The 19,976-nt window shown below is 42.6% G+C and overlaps 1 protein-coding gene across 3 annotated transcripts in view; it reads left to right on the forward strand.

The window, feature by feature from the left end:
* LOC120931860 (ankyrin repeat domain-containing protein 26-like) overlaps positions 1-19,976 on the forward strand; it is a 138,271-nt gene that overhangs the window by 59,857 nt on the left and 58,438 nt on the right. Inside the window, exons 19-24 of one of the 3 annotated variants that reach the window (XM_040343752.1) lie at positions 1,748-2,017; positions 2,980-3,026; positions 5,579-6,433; positions 6,947-7,083; positions 14,486-14,632; positions 16,360-16,393. In XM_040343752.1, the coding sequence (XP_040199686.1) occupies positions 1,748-2,017; positions 2,980-3,026; positions 5,579-6,433; positions 6,947-7,083; positions 14,486-14,632; positions 16,360-16,393 (1,490 nt within the window). Of the gene's footprint in view, positions 1-1,747; positions 2,018-2,979; positions 3,027-5,578; positions 6,503-6,946; positions 7,084-14,485; positions 14,633-16,359; positions 16,394-19,976 lie in introns of all 3 variants that reach the window. The other 2 variants (XM_040343751.1, XM_040343753.1) reach the window with 2 other exon arrangements.

The following is a 19,976-nucleotide window of genomic DNA, read 5'->3' on the forward strand; positions in this document are numbered from 1 at the left end:
GTAGGCTGGATTTATGTTGTATGTTCTACCCAATGCACATACCGTAATATACTCGAGTATATGATGAGTTTTTAGCACATTTTTTGGTGCTGAAAATGCCACCCTCGGCTTATACTCAAGTCACCTTTTTGTGCCTGATCCTCCCGATCTTTGGGGACCCGGTGCCGGCCGTAGATCCCCTGAACCCCAAACTTGGCACACATGTAGCCACACTCTCCTCTACAAATGTGCAAAGTTTGTTGTCCGGGGGACCTACAGCCAGGGAGCACCAATTTTTCAAAGTCGGGCACCCCTTCCATAGACTCCCATGTTAAATGGTAATTTCTCTGGTAAATTTGGGGACCCGGTACCGGCCGGCCCTTGACCTTAAACTTGGTACACATGTAGCCCCAGTTCTCCTCTACAAGTGTGCAAAGTTTGCTGTCTGGGGGACCTACAGCCGGGGAGCACATATTTTTCAAAGCCGGGCACCCCTTCTATATACTCCCATGTTAAATGTAAGTCTAGGCATGGGCACAGTGAGGCATGCAGATGGACACCCTAGGCTTATACTCGAGTCAATAAGTTTTCCCATTTTTTTGGTGGTAAAATTAGATGCCTCGGCTTATATTCGGGTCGGCTTATACTCGAGTATATACAGTATATAGTAGGCCTAACTGTATCTGCACTATAGCTCACCACAGTGCACAGATGGAAATGTTGTGTGCATTATGGTGTACCGAGTTGTTAAAAATAATGTAGTCCCACTTTTTTGTGCACTGTGGCACTTTGAGCACCCATGAATGGGCTGCCTTAATGTAACTTGCCTCTACACCCCCCAAATACATACATATGTGCATGCACACAAAGTGGTGAATGGAGCTTAGTGCCTCTTTGAACAAAGCTAGAGGTTTGAGTTGTGAAGTGTAGCCATTGTACCATAATGTATTGGCATTTTAAGGCTTAAAAAAAAAAACTCACTTCAGATGATCCCTTGGAATCTAGAGCTTAATTTTTCTTTGAGATTAAGCACTATTCCCTCCCTGCATTAGGCTTTGCTCTCTGTCATTCATCTTACAAAAGCCAGAGTCTCTACTGCTTGCTTACAGTATGCTATTCTAAAGTTAAATGCTAGATGGTTGGACTTAACGCCCCTTTCACACTTGTATGACCTGAAAGTTATGTGACTTGAAATAATGCCTGTGTAATCTTGAGGTCACATCAAAGTCGGACCAAAGTAGTGCAGGGACTACTTTGAAGTCACATAGATATGAATGGTACTCATTGGAAATCATGGAGTACGACTTGTCATGCAACTTTTCAGTCTCAAGTCGCACAATTGTAAAAGGGGCCTAAAGCGGAACTACACTGTATCTAAGCACTACAAACCAAAAATGCTATTTATTTCATTTTGAATATTTAAAGCAAACACACCCATCCATCGATGTTTCATTGGTTTATTTTGCTGAGAAATTTCTCTGAAAAACACCACCTTAGGCATTTCTGGTTTTGGCAATTTTAAGTAAGGGCACTTGATGATTCACGTAGCATTTACTTCCTGGAGTCCATCTGCCTTTAGCTCACGCAGGCAGGAGGGTGTGCTTAATGTAACAATTTAAATAGTTATTTGTAGGAAGCACAAGGCATCTTAACGTCAGTGCTTTGATACTAATGGCACTTTTTAGGCCAGATAAAATTTAATTTGAATGTAACTCTTGAAGCTTTTGGTTTTGGAAGACATTTTTTACCATTCTGTTTTTTTGTTTAGATGCATCCGATTGGGACTCTACAAGCCATTCTCTTAAATACTCTTCTCATACGCCGAGAAGTGTGGCTCAATCCCATCATAAGCTAAATGAAAGTACATCTCCACAAACCATCCTTGACAGTGCTTCAGCAAAAGGCACAGCAGCTTCCCTGTCTGTAGCATTAAGTTCAGTACAAGAAGATGACATCGAAGAGCATGTCAATCTGAAAAAGGACAGCGCACAGAGCATATCCAAGGACGTTTCACAAGATTTACGGAAAAGGGAACATGGTAAGTTCATTTTTATTTTTTCAATTCATATTCATTGTTTGAGGTTTAAAGCTAAAATTGTATTATATTTTGAACTTGTTAAGATCCATTTTAAAGTGTTTGGTCTTCTCTTTTATATTATAAATACATGTGCTGTAAAGCGGGGGTTCACCTGAAATTTTTTTTTTTTAAAGCCACCAGCTACAAATACAGCAGCTGCTGACTTTTAATATTAGCACACATACCTGTCTAAGTCGCCGGCGACGTCGGCAGCCTGTAGCCGAGCGGTGGCTCGGCTCTCGGCTTCCCCCGCCGCCATCCTCGGTAAGGGAATCAGGAAGTAAAGCGATGCGGCTTCACTGCCCGGTTCCCTACTGCGCATGCGCGAGTCGCCTTGTGCAGTTCCCACTGGTCCCCGTTGTTTTCTGGGAGCCGAGTGTTCCTTAGAACACAATAGGGGGTGACGCGGAGGGGCCGGACTCCCGCGGGAGTCTATACCCGGAAGTGGTGCAAATGCCTGTTTTTTATACAGGTATCTGCACCCCCTCCCCTTGAAAGGTGTCAAATGTGACACCGGAGGTGGGGGAGGGTTCCGAAAAGCGGAGGTTCACTTTTGGGTGATCCTCCACTTTAATGGGAATTCTAGGTTTCTCAAGATTCTTTTGTGTGTTCAACATCTGTGTTTTCTGTCAAGAATATATAGATTCATGGTGTGTTTTTTTTTTTTGTTTTTCTTGTGTTATTTCCAAACTATGTGAACATTAATGTTGTGCAGTAATAAAAACATTTAGATGGTGGGTAACAGAAAAACAGACATTGAATACGGTTACACTGTATTTTATACTGCATTTTTTTATAAACTAAATTTTAAACTTTGCAAGTGATGGTCCTTGAAAGATTATTAAATACATTTTAATATATTAATTTTCTAAATATTTTTTTCAGAAACCTAACAAACGTCATGTTTTTTTTTCATTGTTTAGGTTTACCAAATGGAAAAACAATAATAAAGGATCAGAGTTTCCTAATGGTAAGTTACAGTTATAGCATTAGTGTAGAGATCTATATGTTCCCAACATACACTATATTGTCAAAAGAAGTATTGTGACACCTGCCTTTATACACACACACACACACACACACACACACACACACACACACACATGATCTTTAATGGCATCCCAGTTTTAGTCCGTAGGGTTCAATATTGTGTTGGCCCACCCTTTGCAGCTATAACAGCCTCAGATCTTCTGGGAAGGCTGTCCACAAGGCTTAGGAGTGTATCTTTGTGAATGTTTGACCATTCTTCCAGAAGCGCATTTGTATGGTCAGACACTGATGTTGGACAAGAAGACCTGGCTCGCAGTCTCTGCTCTAATTGATCCCAAAGGTGTTCTATCGGGTTGAGGTCAGGACTGTGCAGGCCAGTCAAGATGCTCCACCCCAAACTTGCTCATCCAATACTTGTTATAGACTTTTCTTTGTGCACTGGTGCGCAGTCATGTTTGAACAGGAAGGGGACATCCACAAAGTTGGGAGCACAAAATTGTTCAAAATGTCTTGGTATGCTGATGCCTTAAGAGTTCCCACTACTGAAACTAAGGGGCCAAGCCCAACCCCACACCATAATCCCCCCTCCACCATATGATTTGAACAGTGCACAAAGCAAGGTCCATAAAGACATGGATGAGTGAGTATGGGGTGGAGGAACTTGATTGGCACAGGGTCCTGACCTCAACCCGATAGAACACCTTTTTGGATCAATTAGAATGGAGACTGCGAGCCAGGCTTTCTCAACCACATCAGTGCCTGACCTCACAAATGCGCTTCTGGAAGAACGGTTAAACATTCCCTATAGATGCACTCCTAAACCTTGTGGACAGCCTTCCTAGAAGAGTCGATGGCTTCAAAGGATGGTCCAACCCAATATTGAACTCTACACTATTGATGCCTAAGACTGGGATTCCATGTGCGTGTAAAGGCAGGTGTCCTAATACTGTTGACAAAATAGTGTATGTGCCGTGTTGGCAAACACTGGAGAAAAGCTAACCTGTCTGTGGATATCCATGGATAAAGGCAGATTAGGGAGAATCCGATTCTTTTTGACATGCTTGTGCCAGTCTAAAACATTTTTTGTGATTGGCTACGGATTGGACAAACTGGTATGGACATGTTCAAAAGTACTGGTAACTAATCTGGAAAACATCAGATTGGTGCAGTTAGTCTGCCACTCAGCAAATTACAAATTCATCGCTTTTGAGAGGGCAGCAGAGCACTAGCTTCCTGAAGTTTGGGAGGTGTTCCTGCCACCTCCTGAATGCGTTTTTTTTTTTTCAGCCAAATATGAATTTTGCAGTGAAACGTTACACCACAAGCCAAGCGTTTGGCTCTTGGTTGCAATGTGTCCCTATTTACTTTAGTGACGAGTTTACAAGTGGTGCGATCTAACAAACTCGTGACTCTTAAAAGCATCACAATTACAGCCTGTTTTTACCACCCCCTTGACCTATCATGTGAAAGCTTATTGGGTTTCTTGTTATTAATTTCATGTTCATTGATTAATTACTGCATAACTGAACAATGGCAAATAAAAAGCTGCAGGCCAGCCCAAGGTAACCCCTCCTCTACCCAGCATGTCCTAGGAGTATGGATGACTTTTTATGTCATTACCCTGCCCCTATGCTTTGAAGTGTTGCCTGTCTAGCAGGCTGAAGCCCCAATTAAAAGAAATGTTTTAACATCTGATACTGATATTAAAGTCGCAGTGGTCACCCAGTTCATACAGATGACCCAGTTTATCTTATGCCACCATATTAATTATAAGTGAACACTCCAGATAAATTAAAAAATAAACACTCTTTAATGTACTTTAACCTAACTCAGCCGCAAAACCGTGTATAAGGGCCCTTTCACACGGGCGGATCAGTAATGATCCGTTTCGTGTGTCCGCAAAAGCTCAGCGGGGATCCTCCGTAAAATCCCCGCTGAGCTGGCAGCTGACAGGGCGGTCCCCGCGCACTGTGCAGGGACCGCCCTGTCTTTCCTCCGCTCTCCCCTATGGGGGAGCGGATGAACACGGACCGTGTGTCCGTGTTCATCCGATCCGCTTAGCAGACGGAAGAAGAAATAGGATTTTCTTCCCTCCGCAAATGCGGATCTTTGCGGAGGCAGACAATTACGGGTGTCAGCGGATGTTCACTTGCTGACACCTGCAATCACATAGGGACCAATGTATGTCCCGTTTTCATCCGCAACGGATGGATGAAAATGCGGACATACGGTCCGTACGCGTGAAAGGCCCCTAACAGTGGAGGTAAGTATACGTGTGGTATTTAAAAAAAAAAATTGAAACTTTACAAACACTTTAAGATGCTCTTTGACATTCTGGCATCCCCTTAATTTTGTCATTTACTTACACACACATATTTTTGCAGTCCCTTGTTTTTCCATGGTGGCCTTTGTGGCCTTCTGTCACTGAAAACTGAAATGTTTAAATCTCATGTAATATGTAATTTTGTTTCCATAAATGTGTACAGCGTGTAACATTTTGTTGATTGTTTTGTATTTCTTTATGTAATGGAGAATGAGCATATAATAATGACGTCCAACTTTAAAGTGAATCCTGAGCCAATCAATCAGGAGGGGATTTCCCAACAGCCACTTGAAAACCTGCCTGTCATGCAAAACGTTGACGAAAAACAGGAGTCTTCTGACTCTGATCTTCCTTGGGAGGAAAAATATGAAAACCTGTGGGTCGACAGTGAAAAAAAAGACGTGAAATCTCATTTTAAAGACATTACTGCAGAGCTAAAGCAGAAATTTGGGGAATTCTCAAAAATGAAGAAAAAAAGTCCTTCCAAGACTAGTAAAAGTCAAGAGGAGAGCTCCCCTGGCTCTCAGGATCTAGACAAATGCATTGGACAAGGAGCTAAAACTTCAGGCAGTATTGTAATGTATCCGGTTAGTGTTGAGAAGGATGATAAGAGTCTTGGAAACAGCGAGTCAACTGACTGGAGTGAAGACCCAAAAAGCAAAATGCAGGAAGGATTTTTGGTTGCACCGAACCATGGTGAGAAAGGTTCAAACCACATAAATCTGCTAGAAAAAGAACAGAAACCTTTTACATTTGGAGTTTCTAACTTTCTTATAAAGAAGAATGTAGGACATCCATCTGCATTACCAACCAAAGGCGTTGGGAAGAGTTTTCTCAATCCAGACTTTGAAAAATTAGGAAGTGCATCATTGCAAGCTAAAGATAAAGTTGGATGTGTGAATAGGAAGGAAAGTGATGTGCATCCATCTAAAGGTTACAATCAGAAGGTGATAGCCAGTCCTCATCAGCTGGAAGAACATCTGCTGCAGCCCTTGTCTTATGATTTGCCTACTAAGCATAAGGATAAGCAAATGGAGCAAGATATGAGAAAATTTAAGAATGAGGTAGGAGTGCTACAGTTGGAATTCCTGAATTTGACAAGAGAGCGATCACAACTGCAAAAAGAGGTAGAGGTGTGCATTCTTCGGGCCCTTTTTCTATGCTTTTCCCTGAACATTAAAACAAATTTAAAATAATGTTCAGCTCTGTTGCCCTGTAAAAAAAAAAAAAAAAATCAAAGGATCCTTCTCTGTGGATATATACTGGTTGTCATCTTTACTTTACGTCCATCATCATCCCACTGTCCTTCTGCTGTGGTGTGCTCTTCAGTTGCATTGTCTTGGCCTCATCTTCTTGTAATCTACCGTAATTGTGAATCATAATTGTATTCATTTTCCGCTTGTTAACCAGGCTTTATTGTGTTCAGATAATTCTCATTAATTCCAAATAAATGCTAAATTCCATCGTCCCAATGTTTGTGTGTGTGTGTGCTTCTCGTTGCATTCATTTTAGTAGGTGCATGTGCATAGTGAACGTCAAATAGTATTCGTCATTTTCTTTAATTTGCTTCCTTGCAGGTTGAGCGAGAAAAGACTAATATAAACAGACAATTGGATCTGGAAAAATCTAAAAGAAACTGTGACACAGAGAATGATCTGCAAGAAAAATCACATATTCAACCAAAAATTACATCAGAATCCAACTCTTATGAAGGGTAAGTGGATATGTAGGAGGACCTTACTGAGGTTCCCAGTCTTTTAGGGTTTTCCGTTAATATTCTTATACAGGATTTATATAGCACCAACAGTTTGCGCAGCGCTTTACAATATAAAAGGGAGACCATACAGTTATAATACAATAAAATACAAGAGGGCCCTGATCAGAAGAGCTTACAATCTAATAGATATATATTGTGTCCTACGTGTATATCTTTGCTTGATCCAAAAGCTTGCAGTGTATATGTATGTGTGTGTTTGCTGATTAGCAGGATGTACAGTGCCTTGACAAAGTATTCATACCCCTTGAAATTTTTCACATTTTGTCATGTAGCCAAAAACGTAAATGTATTTTTATTGGGACTTTGTGATTGACCAACACAAAGTGGCACATAATTTGTGTAGTGGAAGGAAAATGATAAATGGTTTTTAATTTTTTTTTTTTTAACAAATAAGTATCTGAAAAGTGTGGTGTTCATTTGTATTCAGCCCCCCTGAGTCAATACTTTTGTAGAGCTACCTTTCACTGCAAGTCTTTTTGAGGATTTCTCCACCTGCTTTGCAAATCTAGAGTGACATTTTTGCCCATTCTTCTTTGCAATATAAATCAAGCTCTTTCAGATTGGATGGAGAGCGTCTGTGAACAGCAAATATCAAGTCTTGCCACAGATTCTCAATTGGAGTTAGGTCCGGACTTTGACTGGGCCATTCTAACACATTCGGCCCTCCAGCTATGGTGAAACTACAAATCTCATCGTGTCTCTGCCTCTAGAAGTCATGCTTGTAATTGTCAGGGTCTTGCAATGTCTCTTGGGACTTGTAGTTTTAAAACAGATGGAGGGCCGAGGTTGCCTACCACTGGTTTAGATCAAAGCATATTCATGTGTTAGAATGGCTCAGTCAAAGTCCAAACCTAAATCCAATTGAGCTTCCCTGTCCCTGCTGGGGGGAAAAAATATCCCCACAACATGATGCTGCCAATGCCATGATTCACAATGAAGTTGGTGTGTTCAGGCTAATGTGCACTGTTCATTTTCCGCCACACATAGAGCTTTGATTTTAGGCCAAAAGGTAACATTTGACCAGAGCACCTTCTTCCACATGTTTTGTCACAGCAACTGTTTAAAACGGTTTAGGCCCTTTCACAAAGGCTTTCCGATCAGGTCTGCCTGTCAGTTTTTGAGGCGGACCTGATCGCACGCTCCATTCAGCCCTATGGAGAGGCGGATGTCAGTGGTGACATGTTTGCTGACACCCACTGCTACCTGATCTGATCCTGTCTGTGAAATTCAGACGGTTGGAGACCTATTTTCCATCAGTCTTGAGAATCGGGTTGTATAGGATCGGATGAAAACTGACATGCGGTCCATTTTCATTCAATCTCCACATAGAGCAAGGCTCTGACTGGTCCGTATCTGCATATTAAGCAGCGGGGATGAGCAGATCGATCCCCCGCTAAGCAAAGAGCAGTCCGTCGGGCGGACCACCCGTGTCAAAGACCCCTGTCATCTGCGGCACGATAGGTAGCTGCTTAGACTACTGTAACTCTCTTTATCTGGATTAGCCAAAGATGTTAGTGCAGAAACTTCAACTTATTCAAAATGCTACTCATGGATGTCCCACTGAGGGATCCTATCACCCCTGTCCTCCGCACCTTGCACTGGCTGCCAGTCCACTATCGCACCTTATTTAAGGCTGGATGTATTATGTTTAAGATTATGAGAGGCCTGGCCCCAAGCTATCTCTGCACTCGTTTTTCATGAATGAGCTTTTGTTAGATCACTTAGATCTACCAGCAGAGATCTTCTTTACATCTCGGTGCCCAAGAAGATCCGGCGTGGTGGCCGGGCCTTCTCTCACCAGAGAGCCGTTCTATGGAATAGCCTCCCTGTCGAGCTCCAGGAGGCCCCTACTATCTAGGTCTTCCGCGGGTTACTGAAGACTTGGCTTTTCATGCAAGCCTTCCCTGCGTAGCCTCTCTCTTCCACCTTTTCTGCTGCTCTGTGCTGCTTCTGGTTCCTGGGTCCTATTTTCCCTCTGCTATGCGTGTTGGGACCCTTCGTGGTAAGACCGCGCTATATTATGATACCTCTCAACTCCACCCTTAGCAGGAGTTGTGCTTTTCATTTTTTTGACTGTTACTTAAACTCCACACTGTATCTAAAATGACTCTGTCCATAGAGTGACAATTCTGCTTCATGATTTCACTGTAATGCTGCGTACACACGACCGTTTTTCGGGTTGTAAAAAAATTACGTCTTTAATGGTCTAGAAAAACTAATTTTTTTTTTTCAACCCGATCGTTAAAACGGGCTTGCCTACACACGATGCTCTAGCAAAGCATAGTGACGTACAACGCGTATGACGGCACTATAAAGAGGAAGTTCCATTCGGATGGCGCCACCCTTGGGGCTGATTTCGTGTTAGTAAAAGACGATTCTCGCTTTTTAGTCTGTTACAGCGTGATGAATGTGCTTACTCCATTACGAACGCTAGTTTTAAAAGAACGAGCGCTCCCGTCTCATAAATTGCTTCTGAGCATGCGCGTTTTTTCATGTCGTTAAAGCCCACACACAACCACATAAAAAAACATCGTGAAAAATTGGAGCATGTTCTAAATTTTTAATGGCCATTTTTTACAGCGTTAAAAATGCTCTGGAGCCCACACACACTCGTTTTTTAATGACATTACAATCCATCATCATTAACAAAATCCCGTTTAGACAAAACTCGTGTTGCATATGACTTATTTCTAACTGAAGCAGTGGAAAATCCTACAAACGATCAAGACATAACAATTTCATGAAATCCAATAAATCGGGTACCTACCTTGCACGTACGCTTAATTCCTTCGAAACAAACCCTTTAAACCAATCCGCTTAAAACTGGCAAAAGATGTTTGCACGAGCAACCCTCCAAAATAGTTCAGAAACTTCATTCCCATCTGACCTCATTATATACATCATCTAATAATTTCAACCCAAAAACAGCAGATACATTTTTCTCCGATAAAAACTTACCAGAACTTTCCCTTGACCAAAATAATTTATTAGAAGGCAACATTACACCTGATGATGTCTCCGAGGCTATCAAAGACCTAAAATTAAACAAGAGACCAGGCCCAGATGGCTATTCCGCCATATATTACAAAACTCATACAGACACGTTATCGCCAATCTTAGCTGAAGCTTTTAATGCATTATTAGAAGGAAAACCCTTTAGACAGGAAATTGATTTTGACGGCTATCGTTTGCATGATCCCCAAACCTCTCACTGACGATACCTTTATGTACGAATTTCCACCCAATCTCACTCCTGAACTTGGATATCAAAATTTTAGCCAAAAGACTAATGTAATAGGTAAGCTTATCCACAAAGACCAGGTAGGTTTCATGCCAATGCGCCAGGCCGGTGACAATGTCCGTAGGGCAGTATTGCTAGCTCAAATAGCTAAAACCCGTCAAATACCCTCTTGTTTCCTATCCCTTGATATAAAAAAGGCTTTTGACTCCATATCATGGCCTTACCTTCACTACACATTGCAAAGATGGGGTTTTGGCCCCCACGTCTTAACATGGATCGAAGCGCTTTATAACAAACCAATTGCATACATTAAATATGCAGGCTATAAATCTAATCCATTTAATATAGAAAGAGGAACTCGCCAGGGATGCCCACTCTTCCCCCCCTATTCACCCTCCTAGTAGAACCTTTAGCCCAACGAATCCGCACAGACCCAACAATCACAGGTATTGAAACTGCTGGATACCATCATAAATTATGTCTATTTTCAGATGACATACTCCTATTTCTGTCATCCCCACAAGTTTCTGGACCCTAACCTCCTGTTCATCCTAGACAAATTCGCAATGATTTCGGGACTTGCAATTCCAAAAAATCCAGAGCCCTAGATATAGCCCTCTCCTCCAAAGTAGAATCGGACTCGGCCAAAAAGGCCCTTTTATATGGACTGAGAGGTCAATCCCCTATTTAGGGATTCACCTAATAGCCTCATATTCAGATTTTTTTTGTAGCAAACTATCCCCCACTCCTCAAACAAATGACAAACTTTTACAACAATGGACACATCTCCCGATCTCATGGATAGGTATAATTAATGTGTCATGGATCTGCAATAAAGTCTGGCAGCTTACCTGTCTCCATGTGTTGATTAGAGGCCTGACTCTCTTCCTGGCTGTCTTTTATCACCTTCTTCCCTGTATGGCTCCTCCCCAGGCCATCACAGGAAGCCTATATTAACTGTTGCACTGCAGGTCTGCAGTGCTGTTCAACCGTGTTGTTGGCTTAAGTTCCTGTCTGCAGTGTGCTACGATTACCTTCCTGTGTACCGTTTTTTGGCTCGTCCCTGACTTCTCCTGTTTGCCTGTGACCCTGACCTTTTGCCTGTCCCTCGGTTACCCTTGTCTGCCTGTTGCCCTGACCTTGGCTTACCCATCACTATCGCTTGTCCTGCTTGCTGCTTCCCCTCTCTTCATGCGGAGCGTGACCTAGGGGATTCCAGGGGTCGCGACCTGGATCCAGCTGCGGCAAAGGCCATCCTCGCCACTAGAGGCTCTGGTGAACACAAAGCTGGGTCTTCGACTCCGCGCCCTGGGGGATCTTGGGTTCACGCTTCCTCTCTGATAGCAGCAGTCGGCTATAGGGTTCACTACCCTGTGGTGCATCCCTGACCCCAACGGGGTGCACTTGTCACCTGGCCACATGTGACCTGACATGATGCAATCAGAATGACAATTCTCCCAAAACTACTTTTATTTATTTAGAGTTTTTCTGATCCCTATCCCATCTTACTACCTTAGATTAATCCATAGAAGAACATTAACATATGTCTGGGGGTCCATAAAACCCTGTGTATCATTACATACGCTGCATTTACCAAAACTCAAAGGAGGTCATGGATTTCCAAATTTTGCTAACTATTATAGAGCTGCACACATTGCTAGCCTCTCTAAATATCACGCTTCACATGAAATACCCCTATGGGTAATAATAGAAGCGGCAGAATGTGACCCTCTTTCTATTTCCAATCTGTTATGGCTCCTCCCCAAGGAACGCAAAACCCTACGTAACCCCATCACTAAATATTTTTTATCTTTATGGGACAAACTTAGATTTAAGCACCAGCTACAATCTTCTCACAACCCTCTTTTGTCATTTCTCAAAAACCCTGCTTTCTACCCAGCATGGTTCTCACCCAAATCATTTAAGATCTGGAACTCATTGAACATTGCGCGGCTTAGTAACCTAACTTCTTCAACATCCTTTCACACATTTCCTACCCGTTGTGACTCCTATAACTTGCCAAATTCTGAACTTTTTAGATACCTTCAAATCAAATTTTTTTACACATCTTTGTTAAACACAGATATCTCTCTATCCCAAATTGCGATCTTTGAATCAGCATGCCTGAAAGACCCTCATTTAAGAGGTATAATATCTTCTATATATTCCCACATTTCTATTTACCCTGGTTTAGAGAACCACCTTATGCACGTAAATGGGAGGAGGACCTGGAAAGAACATTTGATATGACTGGCTGGTCCAAAATCTGGTCTGCAACAAAATCCTCCTCACCAAATATCCTGGCAGTAGAAAACAACTACAAAGTTTTAACTCGTTGGTACCTTGTTCCCTCCAGGTTGGCCAAATTTACACCAAACCAAACAGCCCAATGCTTCCCGGGGCTTTCCTGATCCAGGCACCTACTTACATATTTGGTGGTCCTGCCCGTACAAATATATTGGGAAAAGGTATTTGAAACTGCTTCCAGAATATTTGGTCTCACTGTGAAACCAGACCCAGCCACAGCCTTGCTCAACCTAAAACCGGATCTCATTACACATAAGCAATTCAAACTTCTCACTCAACTTCTTACGGCAGCTAAGCAAACAATAGCAAGGGCATGGAGGACCCCTAACTTGGAGATATCTGAGACAATACGTAGAGTAAATGACTTCATGTCTCATGCCAAAATGCTAGCTATAGAAAGGGATCAAATTCCAGTCTTTGAAAAAATCTGGAACCCTTGGACTAATTATCACCTTCCATCATTCCGTGACAACTCGATTCTTATGCCATGGTAGCTGAAAGATTCATTTGGTAATAAATGACTTGCAAAACCAAATTTCAAGAGCTTTGGTGTTTCCCTACTCATTATCGTGAACATTATAGTGTTCTGTTCAAACACTCAGGCTGTAGGCCAACTTACTCGCACCATCTCCGTGGACTTCTACACTTCCTTCTCTATTTTCCTACTATCCTATCCTATCCATTTTTATTTTTTGTTTTTTTATCTATCCTTTTATTTTTATTTTATAACTCATTTTATGTAAACAGTAATAAAGTACTGCTTTACATAATTATACTTCAATATTCCAGGTCCAAGTAAAACTATTTATATGATAAATAGTATTTCCAAATACAGTCATGAATATCTTGATGTAATGATTTATTTACTTTTCTATTTTCTGTTGAGTTTATATCATTTATTTATCTGTACATATATAGTGGACCAAGAAGTTTTTTTATTTTTTTTATTTTTTTCAAACCTGTTGTAAGTTGGATAACTTATTACAACATGTAACAAGATTAACACAAGATTTGTACTTGGATTATCATATTCATTCAATAAAATGCTTTGACAAGGAAAAAGTAGATGCTCAAACAGTAGTATCATGTTCAAGAGTCCTAATGCCACGTACACATGACTGTTTTTCATGTCATGGAAAAATCGTCGTTTTTCCTCGACGTGATTCCTCTCAAGCCTGCCTTTTTCGGGTTGTAAAAAATGACGTTTTTAATGGTCTAGAAAAAACTATGTTTTTTTTCAACCCGATCGTTAAAACGGCCTTGCCTACACACGATCGTGATAAAAAATGCTCAAGCAAAGCGCGGTGACGTACAACGACACCCTTTGGGTGGATTATGCTAATTTCCTATCTCATAACTTGCTTCTGAGCATGCGCGTTTTTTTTACCCCGTCGTTAAAGCCTACACACAACCGTTTTTTAATGCCCACTTTTCTCATCGAGAAAAATGCTTTGGAGCCCACACACGACCGTTTTTAACGACCAATTAAAAAAATTGCATTTTTCTCGTCATGAAAAACTGTTGTGTGTACGCGGCATAACAGTTTTTAGCACTAGTCACAACTCTTGTACTTGGTTTACTAATTTTTATTTTATTTTTAAGCTAGTTAAAAGGATGATACAGTATCTCTACAAAATTTCAGTTTGAATGCTTTATATACAGTTATCTGAGTCTGTGGTCAACATCATTCTGATCCTTTGCCACAAGTGACTTTAATGACATATATTTGGCTGCACCCATCTTTAGATTTCCATAGTCATTTACCAAGCTCCTTTTTTGCTTTCAATCCAGGAAAAATTTCAGACCTTCTATCCAGTCCGGATCAATGAAAGATGATGATAATATTTCCAAAGTACAGAAGCAAATGGAGAATGGAGATGTGCTGAAAGGACTTGATGGCCAAACACTTAGTGAGACATCACAGAAACCTGGCAAAAGGTAGCGGGGAATCTCTATGACTGGATTTATAAAACTGACATTTGTTAGAGATTTAGCATCAGGTAATCTGCTGCAGCTTATTTTCAGCATACTCGCTTCTCATTGTATGCTGTTTTTAAGGGACACAGGTATCATGAAGGAAGACCTGTACTATTGCATTCAGATAGAAACTTGTGCCCTCTGGTTTAGGGAGCATAAATGAGAGCTGTTTAGCTTTGCTGTGCTGACCGGACTAGAGAGACGGTTTTATCTGAGGCTTCTCGTCCTGGAATTTTTTTTATTATCTCTTGAACAAATAACATTTGAACCACAACAGGCTTGGTGACATTGTAGACAGGCTAGGAGTTTTTTTGTTGCAAATATATTGGCCAAGTTTGGTTATGGTCGCATCCATCATACTCGGGGCCTGTGGGTTTATTTTATATTTGTGTGGAAGGCGGTACAGTATCTCACATTTTTGTAAATATTTTATTATATCTTTTCTTTTGACAACACTGAAGAAATTACACTTTGCTACAATGTAATGTAGTGAGTGTACAGCTTGTATAACAGTGTAACTTTGCTGTCCCCTCAAAATAACTCAAAGCACAGCCATTAATGTCTAAACTGCTGACAACAAAAGTGAGTACACCCCTAAATGAAAATGTCAAAGTTGGGCCCAATTAGCCATTTTCCCTCCCCGCTGTCATGTGACTTAGTGTTACAAGGTCTCAGGTGTGAATGGGAAGCAGGGTGTTAAACTTGGTGTTATCGCTCTCACTCTCTTACTGGTCACTGGAAGTTCAACATGGCACCTCATGGCAAAAACTCTCAGGCCCCGTACACACGACCGAGTTTCTCGGCAGAATTCAGCCAGAAACTCGATCGGAGCTGTATTCTGCCGAGAAACCCGGCCGTGTGTACACTTTCGGCCGAGGAAACGGACGAGGATCTCGTCGGGCCAAATAGAGAACATGTCCTCTATTTCCTCGTTAGTCAACAGGGAAACTTGGCTCGCCGAGATCCTCGGCGGCTTCACAAGGAACTCGACGAGCAAAACGATGTGTTTTGCCCGTCGAGTTTCTCGGACGTGTGTACGGGGCCTCAGAGGATCTGGAAAAAAAAATTGTTGATCTACATAAAGATGGCCTAGGCCAGGGATATTCAATTAGCGGACCTCCAGCTGTTGCAGAACTACAAGTCCCATGAGGCATAGCAAGACTCTGACAGCCACAAGCATGACACCCAGAGGCAGAGGCATGATGGGACTTGTAGTTTTGCAACAGCTGGAGGTCCGCTAATTGCATATCTCTGGCCTAGGCTATAGGAAGATTGCCAAGAACTTTAAAACTGAGCTGCAGCACAGTGGCCAAGACCATACAGCGGTTTAACAGGACAGGTTTCACTCAGAACAGGACTCGCCATGGTCAACCAAAGAGGTTGAGTGCACATGCTCAGCATCATATCAAGAGGTTATCTTTGGGAAATGGACATATAAGTGCTGCCAGCATTGCTGCAGAGGTTGAAGGGGTCAGTCTGTGAGTGCTCGGACCATACGCCGCACGCTGCATCAAATAAGTCTGCATGGCTGTCGTCCCAGAAGGAAGCCTCTTCTAAAAATGATGCACACAGTGTCTGCAAACAGTTTGCTGAAAACAAGATTTTGTTTTACAGTCTAGCTAATCTATAGATGTGCAAGCTAAGATGTATTCCTGCAGTCATTATTTTTTATTTTATTTTTATTTTAGGGCAGCCGATAAACCTGTTGATGAAAAGTCTAAGGTATAATTATATTTTTTTTATTAAAGTTTGTAAATTGGCCTGAATCACCTCCTGTCTTCTTATACCGCTTTGAGTCTCCAGTGGTTTGTTCACCTTCCAGGCACATTTATCACAATCTAATAAAAAATCCTACCGGGACAATGAGTCTCCCTTGTAATGACAGATACAGATAACAACAAATGTAGTAATATTAGAAAATGGAACAAGAATACTTGGCTATAGATGCCTTTTCACCAAGGAGCTCCGCCTGGTGCGTTTTTTATTTAGCTGCTTGGCGCAGATGATCAAAATCAGGCACATGCCAGCAGCCCTGAGACGAGACTCTCTATTACAAGTTGTAGCTACATTATGTTGTTTTACAAGATGATTGTTTTACAATCGCTTTAGGGGCTTGGGGTTTACAGACAAGGGAATATAAATTAAAGTTATAATAAACCCTATTATTTTTTAATTATTATTAGGAAAATTTATTCTTACCTGAAATTTTCTTTTCCTGTAGTCCGTAGGCGGCACACAATGGGTTAAGCTTTCTTCTAACCCCTAAAGGAAGAAAGAACTAAACTAGCAGTGAGACAAGTTAAATCAATTAATTAACTGCAGTGAGTCCACCTGTCCTGAGCCTATAAACCGCCCCCAAGAACACAGACACACGTATTTTATGCAGCAATAGAGTAATTTTAATGGGAGGGAAAACCTGTGCCGCCTACGGACTACAGGAAAAGAAAATTTCAGGTAAGAATAAATTTTCCTATTCCTGGTCGTCCTACGGCGGCACACAATGGGATTTGCAAAGCAGTGCAAAAAAGAAAAGGGGGGGAGATCAATGGTTTAAGGCACCCTGAAGCACTCTCGAGCCAAAGGCTGATTCCTCGGACGATACTACATCGATTCTGTAGTGCTTTATGAAGGTGTTCGGTGAAGCCCATGTCGCCGCCTTACAGATCTGGTCCATTGGAACATGATACCTCTCGGCCCAGGACGCAGCTGTGGCTCTTGTAGAGTGAGCTCTTAGGAGAAGAGGGGAATCCTTGCCTTCTAAAAGGTAACAGTGTTTGATAGTGTCTCTTATCCACCTCGCCAGCGAAGATTTACTTGCTTTTTTCCCCTTGTTTGGCCCTTGGAATTGTAGGAACAGAGCCTCAGACTGTCTGAACTCTGAGGTTCTCTGCAAGTAAGCCGAGATAATTCTTTTAACATCCAAGAGGTGTAGGCCATTTTCAGAACCATCTTTGAACACAGGCAAAACAATTTCCTGATTGATATTCGAGGAGGTGGAAACCTTGGGAAGGAAACCCGGTATAGTTCTTAGAATTACTGCATCCGAAAGCAGCCTGAGATAGGGTTCCTTGGACGACAGGGCCTGAAGCTCACTTATTCTTCTGGCGGACGTAATTGCTACCAGAAAGGAACATTTGAAAGTAAGGAACCTTAAGGATGAACTCTCCAGAGGCTCGAAGGGAGGTGATGTTAACCTCTTTAGCACTAAGGGCAAGCTCCAGGCTGGTAACGGTTTATGGAAGGCTGGTCTTATTTTATTAATTGCTTTGAAAAACCTGCTGACAAGGGGTGTTTTTGAAAATATTCCATTCAGGCAGGAGTTAATGGCAGTCAGCTGGACCCTCAGAGTGTTTGGCTTTAGACCCTTTTGGAAGCCCTCCTGTAAAAACTGTAAGAGAGATGCTACTTGCTCAGGAGAAGATGAAGTCCTGGCGCACCATGCTGAGTAGAGGGACCACACTCTACTGTAGACTTTCAAGGTAGCGGGCTTCCTAGAAGCTAGGAGGGTAGCTATAACCTCCTGCGATAGGCCTTGAGCCGTCAAGGATCTGAGTTCAAATTCCATGCCGTAAGCTGGAGTTTCTCGAGGTCCGGATGGAGCATCCCTGATTGGAGAAGAAGGTCCTTCTGGATGGGTAATTTCCAGACCTGGTTCCTTGCCATATTCAAGGCTAGTGGAAACCATGCCCTCCTGGGCCAGAATGGTAGGATTACTACTGCCCTCACTTTCTCGTCCCGAATCTTCTGCAACACCTTCGGGATCAATGGAATCGGGGGAAAGATGTAAACGAAAAGATTCTTCCAGCTTATCGATAGAGCATCTATCGCTAGCGGGTCCCCCATACTGGAAAGGGAGCAGAACTGGGGAAGCTTCTTGTTCTGGGAGTTCGCCATAGCATCCAATTCGGGCAAGCCCCACTTGGAGGTGATCTTCCTGAAAACCAGAGGGTTCAGCTCCCACTCCCCCGGCAAGATCGAGTTTCTGCTGAGCCAATCCGCTCTTACATTGTCCACACCTCTGATGTGTGTGGCCGTCAGGGAAAGAAGGTTCTCCTCCGCCCAGAGCATGATGCGGGCACACTCCTCCTGCATAGAGGGGCTCCGTGTTCCTCCTTGTTTGTTCAGGTAGAAAACTGTGGCTAAGTTGTCTGACTGAACTTGAACCGCCTTGTTGAGAACCTCGGGTCTGAAATGGATGAGTGCCTTCCTGATTGCCGTAAGCTCTTTCAAGTTCGAAGACATCTGAAGCTCTTTCTGAGACCAGGCTTCTTGTACCCAACGGTCCCCCACATGGGCACCCCAGGCTGAGCCTGAGGCATCCGTGGTGAGGACCGTCTGAATCTGAGCCCTGAGGGACCTGCCCCACAGGAAGCGTTGAGGGTGTATCCACCAAATGAGATCCTTCCTCACTACAGGAGAAATATTGATAGTCCTTTCCAAGGATTCTCGGTTCCTGTCCCATTGGGACAGAATGCAGTTCTGAAGCATTCTGCAATGGGCCTTGGCCCATGGAACAGCCTCCAGGGATGAAGTCATCATACCCAAAACCCTCATCGCTCTCCTTACTGAGCAGTGTTTGATTTCTAGGAGATCCTGTATCGCTTGTTGGACATTGGAAGTTCTCTGATGAGAAAGGAACAGCTTCATCTGAAGTGTGTTTATTGTGAACCCAAGGTAGGGAATGATCTGAGCCGGAATCAGAGAAGACTTCTTTACGTTCACCATAAAACCGTGGGAGTCCAGCATTTGAAGGGTCTTGAGAAGATGATGTCTCAACATAGCTTCTGAGGGGGCCCTGACTAGCCAATCGTCTAGATAGGGTGTTACACATATCCCCTGTAGGCGAAGGGCCGCCGTCAGGACCACCATCACCTTTGTAAAAACTCGAGGTGCCGAGGTGATGCCAAATGGTAGGCAAGTGAACTGATAATGGAGAATCTGGTGGTTGAATAGCAGAGCGAACCGTAGATACTTCCTGTGAGATCTTAGGATAGGGATGTGCAAGTATGCGTCCTGAAGGTCGACTGACGCTAGGAAGTCGCCCTCTTCTATGTTCGCAATGGCAGACCGAATTGACTCCATTCTGAACTTGCGTTTCACAAAAAAACGGTTCAGGAAAGAGAGATCTATTACTAGCCTCCATCCTCCGGAGGCCTTTGGTACTGGAAATATCGGGGAGTAGAGACCTTGGAATTTCTCTTGATCCGGAACTTTTTCTAGAGCGTGCTTTTTTATGAACTCTTTCACTAATTCTAGGACTACTGGGTTGGAGGGTTTGTTGAGCATGAACTTCGGTGGAGGAAAA

This window comes from Rana temporaria, chromosome 3 (genome assembly GCF_905171775.1).
Source record: "Rana temporaria chromosome 3, aRanTem1.1, whole genome shotgun sequence".
NCBI classification, from domain to species: domain Eukaryota; kingdom Metazoa; phylum Chordata; class Amphibia; order Anura; family Ranidae; genus Rana; species Rana temporaria.